The sequence below is a fragment of the Enhydra lutris genome, unplaced genomic scaffold (genome assembly GCF_002288905.1).
Source record: "Enhydra lutris kenyoni isolate GAN:26980312 unplaced genomic scaffold, ASM228890v2 scaffoldscaffold20, whole genome shotgun sequence".
NCBI lineage: Eukaryota > Metazoa > Chordata > Mammalia > Carnivora > Mustelidae > Enhydra > Enhydra lutris.
The window spans coordinates 6,874,101-6,893,838 of record NW_019154104.1 but is presented as its reverse complement, the minus strand read 5'-3'; the positions used below and the strand labels follow the sequence as shown (position 1 = coordinate 6,893,838).

The 19,738-nt window shown below is 39.7% G+C and overlaps 1 protein-coding gene across 8 annotated transcripts in view; it reads left to right on the top strand.

The window, feature by feature from the left end:
* The first annotated feature begins 2,087 nt into the window (after positions 1-2,087).
* The window catches only part of LOC111148778 (zinc finger CCCH-type containing 14), a 51,137-nt gene continuing 33,486 nt past the window's right edge, over positions 2,088-19,738 (top strand). For all 8 annotated transcript variants that reach the window (XM_022505582.1, XM_022505585.1, XM_022505580.1 and 5 more), the window contains exons 1-9: positions 2,088-2,227; positions 2,692-2,734; positions 11,169-11,283; positions 13,471-13,511; positions 14,796-14,991; positions 15,729-16,158; positions 16,842-17,002; positions 17,391-17,491; positions 19,025-19,180. In XM_022505582.1, coding sequence (XP_022361290.1) covers positions 2,192-2,227; positions 2,692-2,734; positions 11,169-11,283; positions 13,471-13,511; positions 14,796-14,991; positions 15,729-16,158; positions 16,842-17,002; positions 17,391-17,491; positions 19,025-19,180 — 1,279 coding nt within the window. In that variant the 5' untranslated portion in view covers positions 2,088-2,191. The remainder of the gene's footprint in view (positions 2,228-2,691; positions 2,735-11,168; positions 11,284-13,470; positions 13,512-14,795; positions 14,992-15,728; positions 16,159-16,841; positions 17,003-17,390; positions 17,492-19,024; positions 19,181-19,738) is intronic.

Here is a 19,738-nt window from a genome sequence, read left to right as displayed (position 1 = left end):
ACTGAGTCACTTTGCTCCACTGCTTCTCATCAATGTTGGATGAGGGCATAATCGTTGGATTAATCCATGAGGAATGCTTTTGTTAATTGAGGTCATTTATTTTATCCTACAAATCTTTCATAAGTGCTTCCTATGTGTCTAGCATCCTGAAAGAAATTTTGGAGAAATGCAGAACTACAAGAGTTTGTCATTCTGTTAGAGAGGACATACACACAATTAATATTACAGAGGGTATATTAAGTGTCATACTAGTAGCTCCTACACAGATGCTGTAGGAATTCAGAAGAAAAAAAAATGATTATGTGATAAAGGGCCATGTGACAGACAGAGCCTAGGTGGCCACATGATTCCTGCCCCTGCTGTTCACAGCCTCTATAATCCCCTCCCCCTGAGAGTGGGCAGCACCTGTGACTTGCTTTTAGTTAATGAATATGGTAAAAAGAAAGGGGGGGTTGCACATGCAATTAGCCCCTAAATCACTTGACTTGGGGGGTCAGGCCTTGGGTGGCCCTAAGGTACCAAATAGAGTGAAAGCCCCAAGAAGAAGAGGAACTGGGCCTTCCTTCCCTAGCTGAGAGACTGTCTTAGAGGACTTAAGTAGCCATGTTGAAGCACAAGAAAAGGAACTGTGGGCAACCTCTATGGCCTGAGGGTGGCCTGAAGACAAACAGGAAAACCTGGGTCCCTCCCTGGTAAAGTTGCAAGAGAATTCTGCTAACAACACCAAAGAGCTTAAAAGTGGAGTTTTCCTCTGTCAAGCCTCCAAATGAGAACACGGGGCGTGACTGACACCCCAACAGCAGCCTTGTGAGAGCCGGACTTGAGGACTCAGTTAAGCTGTGCTCACATTCCTGACTCATTGAAACCATGAGATGATAAATGCGTGTGTTTTAAGCTGCTAAGTTTAGTTTAGTTTATTCATTAAGCAATGGATAGCTTATAGGACCACTTCCAGATTCAGTGGATATGGGGGAGAAGGGAGATCTCGCTGGTTATTCCGAGATTTTGTGATCATGGACAGGGAGAATTAAGCTGTTATTGATAGAAATGGGGATGTCAGGAATATAAACTAATCTGAGTGGGGGACGGGAAAGATAATGAAGACGTAAGTTTTGATGTGCTGAATTTGGGGGAAATACAAATTCCTGGAGTCATCTGGAATTTGGGAGTGGGGTTTAGGGGAAAAGTCAGGTCTGACAGAAGATTTGGTTGTTCTCAGCACAGAGATGACAGCTGAAATCCCGAGAATAATTAGCATTCGCTAAAGGAAGGGTGTCAGAAAGGAAGGAGCAGGAGAGTGACTGTAGAACTTGGGGAGTGGGAGGGGGTTTGAAGGGTTGGAGAGGGTGGGGATGGGAAGGAAGAACCAGACTGAAGGGAATCAGTACTTGTGGAATCATTAGAAAGGACTGTGACTGGGGTGCTTTGGTGACTCGGTTGGGCATTCAGCTCTTGGTTTCATCTCAGGTGCTGGCATGAAGCTCCACGCCGGCTCCCTGCTCAGTGGAGTTGGCTTGAGATTCTCTCTCTCCCTCTCTTTCTGCCCTCCCCCCCTGCTCTCGCGCTCTCTCACACTCAAATAAGTAAATAAAGTCTTTTCAAAAAGAAAAAAAGAGGACTGAATAATTGGTTCTCTTGAGCTGGATAGTCGGTTTCCTCCAAGTGTAAGTATAGTGCAACCGCTACGAGACTATTTTACAGATAAGAAAACTAAGGACTCGAAGATTTAAATGTAGACCATTATCACACTAAAAGCAAGTGAAAGCCGGATTCTGACCCAGATACCATAGCAAAGCCAGGGATCTTTCCGCTAGGTTTACTTCTTTATTTCCCATAGAGCGTAAAATGAGTAAGTGGGGGCGAGGAAAGAGGAGAGCTGCTCAGGTGCGGGGACCGGCGGTGAGAAACGCTGGGAACCCTTCCGCCGCTGCTCTCCCTGCCGCCAGCAGAGGCCGCCCGAGACAGTCCCCGTGGGCCCAGGTGCGCGCAGGCGCAGGCCCAGGCGCAGGCGCACTCGGCTTCGCTCGCTCTGGCGCGCCTAGCCGGTGGGGGCGGGTCACGCAGATCGCGCGGCCCGGAGCTGCGCTGGCGGCTGGCGGCTGCGGCGGCGAAACTGCGGACTGGGGCGGGCGCGGGGCTCTGGGTAAGCGAAGCGCCGCGCAGTACTGAGCCCGCCGCCCGTCGGGGAGCCATGGAAATCGGTACCGAGATCAGCCGCAAAATCCGGGTGAGGCCCGCGTCGGGCGGGGGCGGGAAGCCGGGCCTCAGCGGGCGGGCGGGCGCACTGGTTGTCAGGAGTAACGGGGACTGTGGGCCCGGCCTGGACGCCGCGGCCTAGTCGCCGGCGGGGGCTCTACTGCGAGCCGCGGGGTCGGCGAACGCCTCCTCCTCGGCCTGGGGCGCCTCGGGCAGACGGGCCTCCGAGAGCTCGGCGGGCGACGGGGGCCGCGGCTGGAGTAAGCCGCCGGCAGCGGAAGGAGGCGTGGAGCGCCGGGCGAGAGGCGCGCTCGGCTGCGGCCGGAGGGGCGCCGCGGGGACGGGGGCGGGGGAGGGGACTCCGGCGCCTCCCCGCCCCCACCGGGGCGACGAGGGGGCGGGAGGTGCGCGCAGCTGCAAGTTCCCTCGGCGTTACGGAGCCGGGTGGTTTTCCGCCTTCCTCACAACGCACGTTTCTTTCTCTTCTTCCCTCAGAGTGCCATTAAGGGGAAATTACAAGAATTAGGAGCTTACGTTGGTAAGTTTTGTTGTTGTCGTCAGCGTAATAGAATTTAGACTTTGCTGCTAAATGAATTTTAGTGAATGCATTTTTTCCCCCTTGGTACTTTGGAGAGACGCCGTTTTCCTTTCAGATCGGATTCTCTGCGGTTCTTTTCCTTACCGTTTTTTCTTGAAAGCTCTATGTGCAACCTTGCCCCCCACCCCCGCCTTTTAATATGGTGCTTTTAAGATTGTTTAGCCGCCTCTGTTGAGGCTCTGTCCTGTTTTCCATAATGCTTATTTGATTCCTACTGTTTTTCCTGTTCTTTTTACTTTTCTCTTGATGTTCTTGTTTCAGAACTTATTTTGTATATGAATATTACCAGGCATGTGCCTCTGTCACAGTTCAGTGAGTTTTATTTTCACGTCTCTTTTTTCCTGTCCCTTTTTCTCTTACCACGCACAGTAATGTGCTCTCACTTGATGCTTTTATGATTTATAATTTGAGTGTTTACTTTGGGTCAGGCACCGTGTTTAACCACTGTCTGTGCGTTAGTTAGGTCCTGATGATATCCAGGAGAACACTGGAAGGTGGTGAGCGGTAATACCCCAACTTGTACAAGCAAGGAAGCTGAGATTTGGAGTGCTTACTTGTGCAGTGCTTTATGGATTGAGATTTGGATCTCTTTGGCTCCAAAACTGGTCCCTCCTGTAAAAATTTACTGCAGTGGTTCTCAAGGTGTTGAGAGATGCCAAGGGTCTCTGAAGTCAAACTGTTTTCTTTTAATACTGAAAGGGTGTTTGCTATTTTCACTGTGCTGAGATTTGGATTATGCAAAAGCAATGGTGAGTTAAACTGGTGGTACCTTAGTCTGAATGGAGATCTCACGCTGAACTCTGGGAAATCCTATCACCTCCTCCCCTGGGAATTCTTTTAAAAAGCCAGTTTCACTTAATATAATTAGTAAAGCAGTAAAAATATTTTTTTAAATCTTGGCCGTTGACTACATCTTTTAAATGTGTGATGTGAGAAAATAGGAGTTACCCATGAAGTACTTCTGTGTATTAAAACGGGTTGGTTATTCTAAAGGGGAAGGATTTGTGTGATTGAGTTAAACACCTTTTTCTTGGGAACATCATTTTTATCTCCTAACACTGACAAACTAGCTAGACATACACTTGTATTGTATATTTGGCAGACATTTTCTTGAAAGTGAACAGAGGAAAAGAACTGGTACACTTTGTTACCAACGACAAGAGTTGAGCTTTCAAATAAAATTAGAATTTTGAAAAGTTTGTGTCTGCCTTCATGAACTTGAAAGCTTCAGGGTACTTAAAAAGAATTTCTGATGATGACATTAACAAATGATTGTTTTGTATCTTGTAATGAATTGTATCAGCATGTCAGGGATTTGTATAGCTCCCTGAACCAGTATTTTTTCATATGATCAATGCACTATGTTAAAAATTATACAAGGGAGAAAGATTAAAAGTAGAGGATGGATTTTCCTGTAAGAAGGTACAAAAAGGTGATTGGTAGAGTTTTTTTTTTTTAAGGAAGCTTTTTAAAAAAAATTGATTTTCTTTATTTATTTGAAATAGAGAAAGAATACAATAAGGGGGAGAGGCATACGGAGGGAGCCCAATGCGGGACTTGATCCCAGGACCCTGGGATCATGACCTGAGCCAAAGGCAGATGCTAACCCACTGAGCCACCCAGGGGCCCCGATAGGTAGAGTTTTAATTTCCATATTGCTGCTGACCTTTAAGAAACTACCGCTTGTTGAGTTTTGATATCCCAGAAGAATGTCCACATTATCTGAAAATGCTTTTAAAATACAGTTGATCCTTGAACAACTTAGGGGTTATGGCTGCTGGACACTCCTCTCCCTGGCACAACTGAAAATATGAGTATAACTTTTGACTGCCCTCCAAATTACCTACTAATAGCCTACTGATAATCAGAGAAGTCTTACTAGTATCATAAATAGTCCATTTACACATATTTTGTATGTTATATACTATGCTGTATTTTTACAGAAAGTAAGCTAGAGAAAAGAAGATAGCACAAGTCGTAAGGAAGAGAATGTTTTTGATAAGTGTATCATAAAAATTCCAGGTATAATTGGACCCAGGCAGTTCAAACCCCCATGTTTATGGGTCAGCTATACTTTCTTTTCCAATTGTGTAATTTTTTAAAAAAGATTTTATTTATTTATTTGAAAGAGATCAGAAGTAGTTAGAGAAGCAGGCAGAGCGAGAGAAGAGGAAACAGGCTCCCTGCTGAGCAGAGAGCCCGATGTGGGGCTGGATCCCAGGACCCTGGGATCATGACCTGAGCCAAAGGTAAGGCTTTAACTCACTGAGCCACCCAGACGCCCCTAGGTATGTTATTTTAAATAAGACTTTAACATTCTCAGTTTTTCTAGCATGGTAATTATCGATAGATAGTTCACATATATGCTCTTTGGGGTCATCAGTATTTTTTAAGATTTTATGTATTTATTTTGAGAGAGAGAACGAGCGAGCTTGTGTGTGTGAGCTGGGGAAGGAGCCAGAGGCAGGAGAGAGAGAATCCCAAGCACTCAGTATGGAGCCAAATAAAGGGCTCAATCTAAGGACCTTGAGATCATGACCTGAGCTGAAATTAAGAGCTGGAAGCTTAACTGACTGACCTGCCTTGGGTCATCAGAGCAGAAAGTGAACCTGAGACACAGCAGTTTGAGAATTACTTATTTACCACATGCTGGGCACTTTTTATAAATTATTTGTTGTCAAGATTCTTCTAAAGTCTTTTATAGGTAAGAGAATTGAGGCTCAGAAGTAAAGCTGAAGCTGAATCAGAATTGATTTATTCTTTTATTTGTTCAGCACTTAATGGATACCAGCTATGTGTCAGAAACTTGTTTGGTTCAAAAAGAAATCTGCAGAAAACATCTAGCATAAACTTTCTTAGTTCTAGCACATGAAACACAAACAGGTGTTAACTGAGTCTAAGTTCAATCTTACTGATGATTCCTGTCATTTATCAAAAATCTCAAACCAAGAATTATGAGTCTATTGAAAACTTGGTTTATAAGCTTAATGTTGTTCAATATGAAATGAAATTATAGCAAAAATATAAATAGTTTAAAAAAACAGTATATGATTTTTAGAATATTTTCATATAATTCCACTTGTAACTGAACACAGTGCTAAGTGGGAATGGCAGGTAGTGTTACTCCCTTTACAACTGAATAAGTGGAGAGACGCCTGGGTGGCTCAGTCAGTTAAATGTCTGCCTTCAGCTCAGGTCATGATTCCAACGTTCTGTGATGGATCTTAGCGGGCTCCCTGCTCAGTGGGAAACTGCTTCTCCCTCTCCCTCTGCTGACACGCCTCCTTACGTGCCTGCGAACGCGTGCGTGCGCTCTCTCTCTGTCAAAATAAGATCTTTTATTTAAAAAAAAAAAAAAAGGGGCACTAAAAAAATGGAGTCAGGAGTGGTAGAGCTGGTCAGTAGCAGAATTAATACCAAAGAACTCAGGTCTTCTGTGTCCCTGATGCTGATAATGGCATAGGAGTCACTCCTGTGTGCTCCTCCAGAACTCCATGAAATCTGTTCCAGTGATTGACACATGAGCATGACTTTTCAACTTGTGTCTGCTTCTTGACTGGACATTTCTTGAGGGCAGAGACTTAATATTTGTGATGTCCCAAAAGCCTAGCAGAGAGTGATTTTTTTTTTTTTTTTAAGTAAGTGTTGATTAAGTAGAAAAACGGGTTACAATTAACTGTGTTTGAAATAAAAGTATACCTTATGAATTTAGGTTTACAATTGTATATACATACATCATTGTCCTTTTGAAAAGGATGGTTTTCTAATCTTTCTCTTTGCATAAGAAAGAGTCCTGAAAACCTTGAAGGTTATGGAAGCAGTAAGTATTTAATGAACAGTTGGATATCTTTTCACAGTGTCGGGTGGGATACAAAGGTGAAACAACTCTTAATAGTGATAACTTCTCATTTGTGTGTTTGTTTAAACTGGAGCACTTCAGTGGGAAGGTGATTATGATTCACAGCAGTCTTTCATTCACGTTATTTTTTGTTTAAAAAATGTTTTTGAGTATAGTTGACAATTTCATTCACGTTTTAGAAGACTGGACATACATAAATCTCCAAAACACTTTTCCCCCCAGTATAGATTTCAAATAAAATTGAGAAATCCGAATTCTGTGGAAGTGTATCATGAACGCATTAATTTTTCATTAGATTATTATTTTCTGTTTTGTATACTGAGGAAATAGTGTATGAATTTCCAGTGGCTTTGTTGAGGTATAATTGGTACACTATTACTGGCATATTAAACTGCGAATTTAAAGTGTACAGTTTGCTAAGTCTTGACAAATACACATGATAATCAGACTATGAACATATTCGTTACTCCCAGAAGTTCCCTGGGGCTCCTTTTTATCCCTCCTTCCTACCTTTCCCGGCCTTGACTCTGTACGGGAGCAGCCACTGATCTCACATAGAATGTTAGAAAATGCAAGCTAATAGTGACAGGAAAGCACATTTTCTTTTCTTTTCTCCTTTCCTTTCCTTTTCTTTCTTTTCTTTTTTTTTTTTTTTGTCTTTCTTTATCTCTCCTCTCTTCTTTCTTTCTTGATTTTATCTGTTTCTTTGACAGAAAAAGAGAGGGCATGCAGCAGCAGGGTGAAAAGAGGGAGAAGCAGGTTCCCCGCCCAGCAGGAAGCCAGATGCAGTACTTGGTCCCAGGACCCTGGAATCATGACCTGAACTGAAGGCAGACGTTTAACCAACTGAGGCACCCAGGAAAGCACATTTTCATCATTGACATTGTGAGGGAGAAAATCTGTGAAGGCTGGCAAAGCATTCTAACTTTTTTTGTTGACCTTTCATTGGTTACCAATAGTAGTTCATATTAGGTAGGTACATTTTGCATAAATAAGCTGCCAGGCTTACTTGCTACAATTGCCAGAAACAGTGGGAACCTTTTGATACTCTACAAAGAAAATAAATGACTGGCTTCTTGTTCTCACTTACATTCCCTCATATTGCATGATTTTATTAAATATTCAGATTTCTCCAACAAAACAAAAAAGCAGCCTACTGAATCGGAGAAGGTATCTGTGAATGATACATCTTATAAGGGGTCCATATCCAAAATGTATAAAAAACTTATACAGCTTCACACCAAAAAAAAAAATCCATTTAAAAAAATGGATAGAGGACTTGAACATTTTTGCAAAGAAGATATACAGATGGCCAACAGACACATGAAAGGATGCTAACATAGTAATCATCAGGGAAATGCAAATCAAATCTACATATATCACTTTACACCTATCAAAATGGTTGGTGGAATCAAAGAGACAGGAACATAGCAAGGATGTAGAGAAAAGGGGACCCTCCTTCCATTGCATACTGGTGCAGCCACTATGGAAAACAATATGGAGGTTCCTCAAAAAATTTAAAATAGGCATGCCTGGGTGGCTCAGTTGGTTGAGCATCTGCTTCAGCTCAGGTCATGATCCCAGGGTCCTGGGATTGAGCCCCATGTTGTATTCTCCCTGCCGCTCCCCCTACTTGTACTTTCTCTCTCTCTCTGTCAAATAAGTAAATAAAATCTTAAAAAAAAGAACCACCCAGGCACCCCTAAATAAAATCTTTTTAAAAAATTAAAAATAGGGCACTTGGGTGGCTCAGTCGTTAAGTGTCTGCCTTTGGCTCAAGTCATGATCCCGGGGTCTTGGGATCAAGCCCCACATTGGGCTTCCTGCTCAGCAGAGAGCCTGCCTCCCCTTCTCACACTCCCTCTGCTTGTGTTCCCTCTCTCATTATTTCTCTGTCAAATAAATAAATAAAATCTTTTAAAAAATTAAAAATATAAGTACCATATCCAGTAATTCCACTATTGGGTATTTACCCAAAGAAAACAACCACTGATTCAAAAAGATAACATGCTCCTCTATGTCACATTGTAGCATTATTTACAATAGCCAAGATACTGAAGCAGCCCAAGTGCCTATTGATAGGTGACTATATAAAGAAGATAAGATATATATGTGTGTGTGTATGTGTGTTTATAATGGAACATTACTCAGCTATAAAAAACAATGAGATCTTGCCATTTACAACAACATGGATGGACCCAGAGGGTATTATGCTGAGTAAAATAAACCACACAGAAAGACAAATACCATATGATTTTCTTAAATGTAGAATCTAAAAAAAAAAATGGGCACCTGGCTGGTTGAGTCCATAGGTTATGTGATTCTTGATCTCAGGGTCATGAGTTCAAGCCCCATGTTGGGTATAGAGAGTACTTAAATAAAAAATAAAAAACCAAACTAAGGGGCACCTGGGTGGCTCAGTGGGTTAAGCCTCTGCCTTCAGCTCAAGTCATGATCTCAGGGTCCTGGGATTGAGTCCCACATTGGGCTCTCTGCTTGGCGGGGAGCCTGCTTCCCCCTCTCTCTGTGCCTGCCTTTCTGCCTACTTGTGATCTCTCTCTCTCTCTCTGTCAAATAAATAAATAAAATCTTTTTAAAAACTAAACTAAAACCAACCCTGATTTGAAGATACACAGAACAAATTGGTGGTTGTCAGAGGGGAGGCAGGTCAGGGATAGGTGAACTAGATAAAGGGGATTAAGAGATCTAGTTATAAAATAAGTCACAGATGAAAAGTACAGTACAGGGAGTATAATCAGTTTTACAATAATATTGTATGGTGACAGATGGTAACTGCACTTACTGTGGTGAGCTTTGAGTGACATAGAATGTCCAATCACTACGTTGTACACCTGAAACTAATAAAATATTGTATGTTAATTATACCTCAATAAAATAAATAAAAAGCACTGATGTCTTGATCCTCCTGTCCAATATTCTAATTTAATTGGGGTGCAGCTTGGACATAAGCAGATTATTTAAAGCTCCCAGTAGATTCTGATGTGCAACTAAATTTGAGAGTCTCTCCCCTGTAGCAGCTGCTTATCTAGTGTTACCTGCACATTAGTATACTGGACATCAGGAAAACTTTTCAGTCTGTTGAGATTTGATTTTTCTTAGCACTTGGGGTGGCTGGGTATGTTTGGTGAGGCAGAAGTGGCTGGTTTACTTTGACTGTCTTTGAGTAATTTTCCTCTTTACTCCAGTGCACCCTATACATATTACCATTCTCTAGGTATATTATGGTGTAAAACAGAGTGGCTTTCATAGCCCATAGCCCCTGGGGGTTTTTTTTAACTCTTCAGAGGCAGGGTTGCCACCTAGACTTCTAAAATTTATTTGCAACAGTTTGTTGTTGTTGTTATTGTTGTTGTTAGTAAAATTGCAAGAGATCTAAATATCCAAAGACATAAAATGAGTAAGTAAATTGTATATTCATACTATTAGAGCAGTAAAAAATAAAGATTTCTCTCTCTCCATTTGTAGATTGGGCTGAGTATATTTGTGCTTTTCTTTAACTGGATTTTTGATAATTCTCCTTGAAACAAATGTCTGGTAGTACTTTTTTTTGTCTGATAGTACTTCTGAAATGAACCTTTCTGCTTACTTAGAAATATGAATCTTTAAGGTATTGAAGAAATCTGAAAATTTTTTTGGTGGGGATTGGAGTTCTCGATAATGGCTTTTGCTTCCTTACCTTCTTACTGTGGTGGTTTTGTTTTTGGTCCTAGACCTCACCTTCATAATCATTGTGTTAAGAGTGTATGTTAGGATAAAACAGTAAATGAAGTTGAAACTATTTAAATTTAAGATTAATTTTAAAAATATCTTATTTATTTGACAGAGACACAGTGAGAAAGGGAGCACAAGCAGGGGGAGTGGGAGAGGGAGCAGGAAGTCTGATGCGGTGCGGGGCTCCATCCCAGAACCCTGGGATCATGACCTGAGCTGAAGGCAGACACTTAATGACTGATCCACCTAGGGGCCCCTAGGATTAAATTTTTTGAATGTTGTAGAGTTTTTGGGTGGTTTTAGTTTATTTGCTGTTGGTGCAAAGTGGTTACACTGAGATAATAGAAATCTGCCTTTACTAAAGATAAAGATGTTCTCTTGAGAAATGAATATCATTTTGAAACATAAACACAATACTAGGCAGAACTCAGTTATTACTCTTGAGGCATATCCATATGCTTTTTGGAAGCTTCTCTGAAATTGATGAGCATTACTAAAAAGATAAAAAGGCAATGAATACACTCAAGTTTGATACTGTAATTCAGAATACCTAATTTTATAAGTATTTGTTAGTTATTCCTAATTGCCATCCTTCTAGTAATTAAAATACCTATGTAATGAAGAGGGGAAAAAGACTATACTTTCTTGTCCAACATAATTCTAGTAGAGCTGAGATATTAATTTTTAGAGCTATATCTATATTTTCAAGTGCATAACTTTTAAGTAGAAGACAATGTTGAGGAAAACATAAAAAAGTTTTTATATACTTTTCCTTTTAACTAGATGAAGAACTTCCTGATTACATTATGGTGATGGTGGCCAACAAGAAAAGTCAGGACCAAATGACAGAGGACCTGTCCCTGTTTCTAGGGAACAACACAATTCGATTCACCGTATGGTATGTTTCTGAATTTTTACCCCTTAGACCAAAGTTTGGCACAAGTCAGAATAGGTATTGTCTGAAAAGAGGTTCTTGGCAGGAGAGTCAGATTCACTGTGGAGAGGCAGATAGTGAGCCATGAGAGCACAGCTTCTGGAGCCAGACTCCTGAGGTTAAATCCTGGATCTGCCTTTTGCCTTGGTTTTTCAGTTTGTAAAATGGGATTAATAAATCCCGTTTATAGGACTGTTGTAAGGATTAAATGAAATAATACATGGTAATGTACTTGTAGCTGTGTGCCTGCCCCACAGCAAGTCCTTAGTCTATGTTAACTGTAGTTACTATGGTTCTTTTGTATTCTTTTGCATCTTACTCCTTTCCCCCAACCAAAACCAGTTGCATATATTTTGGGAGCTGGGTTGACTTCCTAAATTGCTTTAGGGGGCGAAGTTTTTGGACAAAATTTCAAATCATTTTTAAAAATTTGGAACTTTAAAAAAAATTTTATGTTCAAATATAAATTCACGTTGTAATTTTCAGTGTTCTTTCTCAAACCAAATATTGCCTCTTAGTTGAGAATACTGACTAAAAGCACAAGATTCAATTTAAGAAGGCAGGTTTGAGGTAGAGTGAGGGTGGAGGGGGAGGATAATGTGTGGCTGAGAATAGATCAGGAAGTGCTCCTCTAAGTGCCCTCACTCTGGGAACCACCAGTTACAGCACAGGTTGATAATGGAGCAAAAGTTGAGTGAGCAGAGTGGCCTGGTTACTTTGAATGTCAAGAGACTGGGAGAGATAATAAGACACACTAAAGAGGCATATGAAGCTGGTTAAATTCTTACCTTTAAGCTAAAATTTATCTAAAAGGTGTTTTTGCCCCTCTGGGCCACTATATGCTTTGCCAGTCTTGTGAATTTTTCTTGAAATTCCATGCAGAATTCTCTGTGTTTAGATTACATAGTTTTGTATGACATTAAGTTCAGTGGTTGATCCTCAAAATTTTTTGGTACAGCCAACTACTGCAGAGTGGTTCCCTAACCCACACTTTACACTTAGTCCCCAGAACTTATTAAAAAAAAGAGAGAGAAAGAGAGAGAGAGAGAGGCAGACCGTGGTACAGTGGTACTTTTGACTGGGGAAGTTATCATGAAGTTATCATGAGTACCTTTTTTTTAAAAAAACTCTTCTGTACTCCAGGTGTTTGTTTTGTTTTGTATACGTGTTTTAGGACTTGACTTTTGGTTCAGCCTTGGCATCACTTTGGGTTTGAGTCCCACTAGGACACTGTGGAAGATTGACCTAGGTAGAGATCCTTTCTTAGATAACTTGATGGAACGGTTTGGACTAATTTCTTACATAAAGGACTGAATGAATTTGAATTTAAGATCAAGCTCAGTTTTCTCATCTTGCCATAAATTCCATAATGTATACTGATGCAAGTTAGCTTGTCTCTGTTTGGACACTTTATTTCCCTGGTTAAATGTTCATTGACATCAGCCTGAAATGGACCATTATGATTGTTTGGAGCCCTATAGTAATTGTGTCCAAGGGGACAGTAGCATATGACTGGGTGCTGGGTGAAACATTATAATGAGATAGATATTTCTGGTATTTTCAAAAGGAATGGCCTCTTGGAAGGGATTGTAAGGCATATTTACTTTGTACATTAACTATTAGGATAGTCTGTGTTATAAACAAGGTTGTAACCTGTGCTTGTTTACAGCATTAGTAATGAGGTGATATGTTTTGATATTATTTTCAAGTTTTTTATTTCTCAGAATTAAGCTGTTTCAGAAACTATATAAATAAATAAACTCTGCTCAAGGAATTGTAACAATAAGCTATATTACATATCTGTGTTACTTCATCTTTTACCATAAGCTACATGGAGTCTTTAAAACAAAATTACATTCTTTGTAAACGAAGACTGGTCAAATAATATCTTTTCCCTTATTTGCACAGAAGATAGATGTTCAAAACAATGATGAAAAAATATGGTTTTTATTTACTTCTATAGTACTCATATAAGCCTTTTTTTTTAATGTGGCATTTCTTTAACTTTGTCCATTAAATACTGTTTAGTACCATTTATCAATATTTGTATCTGAAGGTAGAGTCTGTAATGTCATCAAATTTCAAGTGATAGTTGAAATAAAATCTTTTCTTGATTAGATGAAGTTTTAATATATATTTTTTTTCTTTTAGGCTTCATGGTGTGTTAGATAAACTTCGCTCTGTTACAACTGGTAAGATTCATTAAAACATTTGGAATTTGGGGCACCTGGGTGGCTTAGTCATTAAGTGTCTGCCTTGGCTCAGGTCATGATCCCAGGGTCCTGGGATTGAGCCCCACATTGGGCTTCCTGCTCGGTAAGAAGCCTGCTTCTCCCTCTCCCACTCCCCCTGCTTGTGTTCCCTCTCTCACTTGTGTCTCTCTCTGTCAAATAAATAAATAAAAATCTTTTTAAAAAGTTTTTGAAATTTACTATAGCATTTTTTTGTGGGTTTTTTTTTATGATCTTATTTATTTGAGAGAGTGAGAGCATGAGCAGGGAGTGGGAGAGGGAGAAGTAGACTCTGCTGGGCAGGGAGTCTGATGTGGGGGGTCAATCCCAGGACTCAGATTGTGACCTGAGCTGAAAGTGGACGGTTAACCGACTGAGGCACCCAGGTGCTCCTAATGTTTATTTTCTAGTCATTTAATGCTGCTTTGGAAAAAATTCCATAAATTTGAAAATAATAGTTTCTTGGGACTTTCTTAGGAGGCGCATGAATGGTGGATTCAAGAGCAATAAATTGAATATAACTTAAAGATAATTAAACAAGGGAAGGAAAATTAAGGAAAGAATTGTGAATTTGTGCAGTGTTTCAGCTTCAAGGATGTTTTTATATTTTATTGGTTTATTTACTTTTTTTTAAAGATTTTATGTATTTATTTGACAGAGCGCACAAGTAGGGCGAGCAGCAGGCAGAGGGAGAGGGAGAAGCAGACTCCCCACTGAGCAAGAAGCCAGGTGCAAGGCTGGATCCCAGAACCCTGGGATCATGACCTGAGCTGAAGGCAGATGCTTAACCAACTGAGCCACGCAGGCACCTTTGATTTATTTAGTTTTAAAGATTTATTTATTTGAAAAAGAGAGAGTGTGCATGCGCATGAGAATGTGGGGGAGTGCAGAAGGAGAGAGAGGATCTCAAGCAGACTCTGCTAATAAGCACAGAGTCTGACATAGGGCTCAATCCCACTCCCCATGAGATCAAGACTTGAGCTGAAATCACTACTTGGTTGCTCAACTGACTGAGCTGCCCAGGTGCCCCAAGGATGTTTTAATGTTTTATAATGGAAAATTATCGAGAAATTCAGTAATAGTAAATTGAATTAATTATTATACTGACTATCTGTCGAGTAATGTTCAGCCATTAAAAACGTTGTGGAAGAACACATACTGCTTTTAAATTGGTGATGAACAGGGGAAAGGTTCAAAGTAAAGTAATAAAAACAGCTTAGAAGGACCATCTATTTCTCTTTCCAGACCCTTCCAGTCTTAAGTCTTCTGATACTAACATCTTTGACAATAATGTGTCTTCAAACAAGAGCTGTTTCAGTCGGGGAGATGAGAGAAGGCATGAAGCTGCAGTGCCACCTCTTGCAGTTGCTAGCACTAGACCTGAAAAAAGAGATTCCAGGGTTTCTACTAGTTCACAAGAGCAGAAAACCACTACTGTCAGGTAAGAGTCCTGTGTAGAACTGCTGTGGGTAGGTGGGTATGTGTATGTGACCTTGACATTAGTTTTTAGATCTTTGAATTTTTGTTTTCAGAAATTTTTGGAAATACTGAGGTGGTTGTAAGCAATTTTTTTCTTTCTTTTTTTTTTTTTTAAGATTTTTTTTTTTTTTTAATTTATTTATTTGACAGAGATCACAAGTAGGCAGAGAGAGAGAGGAGGAATCAGGCTCCCCGCTGAGCAAAGAGCCTGACTCGGTACTCGATCTCAGGACCCTGGGATCATGACCTGAGCTCAAGGCAGAGGCTTTAACCCACTGAGCTACCCAGGCGCCCTTTTCTTTTTTTCAATAAGGTAATGGTTAAGACCTATGTATGATTGTCTTTTACCTCAAATATGTAAAGTTTTTTTTAAAAAGTACTTTTAAAGTAGTTTTTAGGGGCGCCTGGGTGGCTCAGTCAGTTAAGCGGCTGCCTTCAGCTCAGGTCATGATGCCAGAGTCCTGGGATCAATCCCCACATCAGGCTCCCTGCTCAGCGGAGAGCCTGCTTCTCCCTCTTCCTCTGCCTGCTGCTCTGCCTACTTATGTTCTCTCTGTCAAATAAATAAATAAAATCTTTAAAAAAACAAGTAGTTTTAATGGAGTACATAAAGAGTAAACTTTTTCATTAAAATTTAAGTATTTGAAGTTATTGCTCTAAGTTGGTTATAATTTTGTGTGTATGTGTTTTTAAAAATAGACAGACTTACGATGATGGAGCTGCAACCCGATTAATGTCAACTGTGAAGCCTCTGAGGGAGCCAGCACCCTCTGAAGATGTGATTGATATTAAACCAGAACCAGATGATCTCATTGATGAAGACCTCAATTTTGTGCAGGAGAATCCCTTATCTCAGAAAAAACCTACAGTGACACTTACATATGGTTCTTCTCGCCCTTCTATTGAAATTTATCGACCACCTGCAAGTCGAAATGCAGATAGTGGTGCTCATTTAAACAGGTTGCAATTTCAGCAGCAGCAAAACAGTATTCATGCTGCCAAGCAATCTGATACACAGAACAGCCGGGTATATGAAACAGGGCGTTTGTGTGAACCGGACGTGCTTAACAGTTTAGAAGAGACTTACAGTCCCTTTTTCAGAAACAACTCAGAAAAAATGAGTATTGAGGTTTGTATATACTTTTTTGTTGTTCTTACATTTTAAAAGTTCTTTTATTTTTTTAAGTTAGGCTGCATTCCCATCATGGGGCTAGAACTCACAGCCCTGAGATCAAGAATCACATCCTCTGCTAACTGATCTGGCCAGGCGCCCCTGCATATACTTTTAAATTCTGGCTTCTTAGACTGAAAATTGGTATTTCTTAGTACTGAATATATGTGAAATAACTAAACAAATATTGCAAGTTTACTTTAAACTGATTTCTGTGCTCCTTAACATACTACACCAGATTTTCCACTTCACGATTGGCTTCTACAGATAGTTTATATCTTGTTTACTTTCCTGGGATGCCAGCATTTGAGATAGCTATAACCTTACCTTATAATTTCGGGGGAATTTTAGGTCAATTTTAGATTTTCCATGGCAGTTACTTAGAAACAATGAAGTAATTCCATTTTATTAGTTTCCTCAACAGTGCTATATGCTGCTGTTTATACATGAATGTAAAGCGTTATTTTTTGTTACAGCTAATGATTGGCTCTTAGGATAATATTTACATTTTTATAAGAAACCGGGAAGTAGCTTGTGAATTCTCAGTATGATTGGCTTTTTCTTGAGGAAAAAAAAAAACACTGTGATAGAACTTTGTTTTTTTTCTGAGACTAGGTAAGCGTAAATTTATCTGCTTGCAGGAAGAAAACTTTCGGAAGAGAAAGTTGCCTGTGGTAAGTTCAGTTGTTAAAGTAAAAAAATTCAATCATGATGGAGAAGAGGAGGAGGAAGATGATGATTGTGGGTCTCGTACAGGAAGCATCTCCAGCAGTGTGTCAGTGCCAGCAAAGCCTGAAAGGAGGTACCTTGACCATTGTCTTTAAATTAATCTTTAATTGCCTGATGGAATCTTCTGGGTTTCTTGAAGAGGATATCATGAAAATAAAATTTTAATAGCACGTAAGACTTTTCTATTGGTTTTTGAGAAACAGATTAATGAAAGAGAAATTGCTTAAAATTGGAGAAGATTGCAGAGAATAAAAACTGTAATACGGTGGGAGGGTGAGGGGGTGATCCAGATTCATTATTTAAAGAGTTTAAAATGTTCCAGTCTAGTTGACATTTCTTAAAAATGTACAACTAGTCTGTACAAAATCTAAGGGAAGGCTGTAGTAAAGGCCTAACGGATGGCTAGCATGTAAAGAACTCAAATCTAAAATTTAATCAGTATACTTTTAACTTTTTTTTAGACCTTCACTTCCACCTTCTAAACAAGCTAACAAGAACCTAATTTTGAAGGCTATATCTGAAGCTCAAGAATCTGTAACAAAAACAACTAACTATTCTACAGGTAATTTCAAATGTATTATGTTTACATTGAGTTTTCTTTGACTCTTGAAGCTTGCATTGATTGCTTCCCAAGTTGTATAATAAAGACACTTGCCAGATGTCAGAACCAAGAGAGTTTCAGAGAAGAATGGTTTTAACAGATCATTTTGAGAAACTTCCAGTTGTCAGTGTAATTTAGTTCTTTGATCAGCTGTGTAGTGCCTTTTATTCCCTTCATAGTATGTGTGAAATATTTAATAAAATTTTTATAGGGAGTTTTGATAAAGGTGGGACTTTCATATTCATGTCATTGGAGTCAACATTTGATAGGAATTTATGATCTATAAAAGGGAGCTCAGTTGGATATTAAGAGGTCAGAGTTAGACAAATTTGGCTAGTGCATGAGCAGATTGGCTTCTTTTTTTTTTTTTTTTTCCCTGTAGAACCCATTAATGGAATATAAGGCAGAGAATTGACTCATTTGTGATGTTCTTCCCCCAGTCCTAGTGGAAGTACTGAATTATTTTATGAGAATGTAAAGGTATTGCGTGTTTTTAAAGGATAAGAAAAGGAAATAAGTCACATATAGTCTGACCTTACAGAAAACTTGTTCCAAAATGCAAACTAAATGATGGGTGCCATATTGTCATAAATTCTGTGTTCTGCCCCATGTGCTGAAGCTAGTGTGTGCAAAACTTTCGATTAATAAAAACTGATGCTTGCCCACTCTAAAAATTTTTATTTTATTTTTGCTATGGATTTGATGACCGTTTGTTTAGCATTTTTCTGCCGTTTCTTTTGTGTATCTTTTTGTCACCCTTTCCTAAAGTGAAGTAGATTGTAAGTTACCAGCTTTCGAACCTCAGGTATCTGTCCTCTTCTTATTTCTAACTTAACTTTGAACATAAACCGCTTTTGCATATGAGGACTATCAGGCTAAGGCCAAAACTAGACCTAACCTATATAAATTTCATTTCTTTGCCTTTCTACAATATTGAGTGTTGTTTTTTGTTGTTTCAGTCTTTTTAAGATTTTATTAGAGAGCATGAGCAGGGAGAGAGGGGAGTGGGAGAAACAAGCTCTCCACTGAGCAAAAACCCTTATGTAGGGCTTGATCGCAGGACGCTGGGATCATGACCTGAGCCAGAATCGAGTCAGATGCTTAACTGACTAAGCCACCCGGCGTCCCCCTGTTTTTATAATAGTGGGAGATTGTCCATGTATTTTTGAGAAATATTCATTTTTGACCTGTAGTATGTAAATTATAATTTGAAGTTGTTATGTGATCATGAAGCAAAATTTAAATTACATTTGTTTAAAAATGAATACTATGTCTGGTTATGTATTTATGGCATGTGGTTTAAAATGTATAGATGAAGTCAGGTATATCTCTCTCTGGAATATTATGAGAAAAAAAGGTGTTACCTGTGAACTGTTTCAAATTTTTCATTTGTTCTAAACCCAAGGAGGCATTTATATTTAATAGGACATATTCTCTGCTCAGTTTTGATGTATTACTGCATCTACATTTCCCATCTTTTTTCCTTTTAAAAAGTCTCACAGAAACAGACACTTCCAGTTGCTCCCAGAACTCGAACTTCTCAAGAAGAATTGCTGGCAGAAATGGTCCAGGGCCAAAGCAGGACCCCCAGAATAAGTACCCCCATTAAAGAAGAGGAAACAAAGGGAGATAATATAGAAAAGAGCCAAGGTAATAATTTAAATGATATGTCATTCTCTGTTACTACACTTTTTCTTTCGTGAGGCATTAAAGATTTGCCAGTGGGTGTTTATGAAATGTTAGTTGTGTGAGAAAAGTGTTCGTTAGGCCCAAAGAGAGAATGAGAAGGGACCGAGAGGAAAGTCTAAGCCTACACATTTTAGGATCTTAAGTCTTTTTATTACAGAAATTTTTAATTTTTTTTCTTTGAAGATTTTATTTATTTATTTGACAGAGAAAGAGAGATCATAAGTAGGCAGAGAGGCAGGCAGAGAGAGTGGGGGAGGTAGGCTCCCTGTTGAGCAGAGAGCCTGATGCAGGGCTTGATCCCAGGACCCTGAGATCATGACCTGGGCCGAAGGCTTAGAGGCTTAACCCACTGAGCCATCCAGGTGCCCCAGAAATTTTTAATGTTATTAAAAGTGGGATGAATAGTGCGATGAATTCCCATGAACCCGGTTATCTAGCCTTAATAATTACCAGTGTTTTGCTGGTCCTGAGAAAGTTTCTACTTAGAGATACATAGATACCTGCATTTTTTCTTCTTTT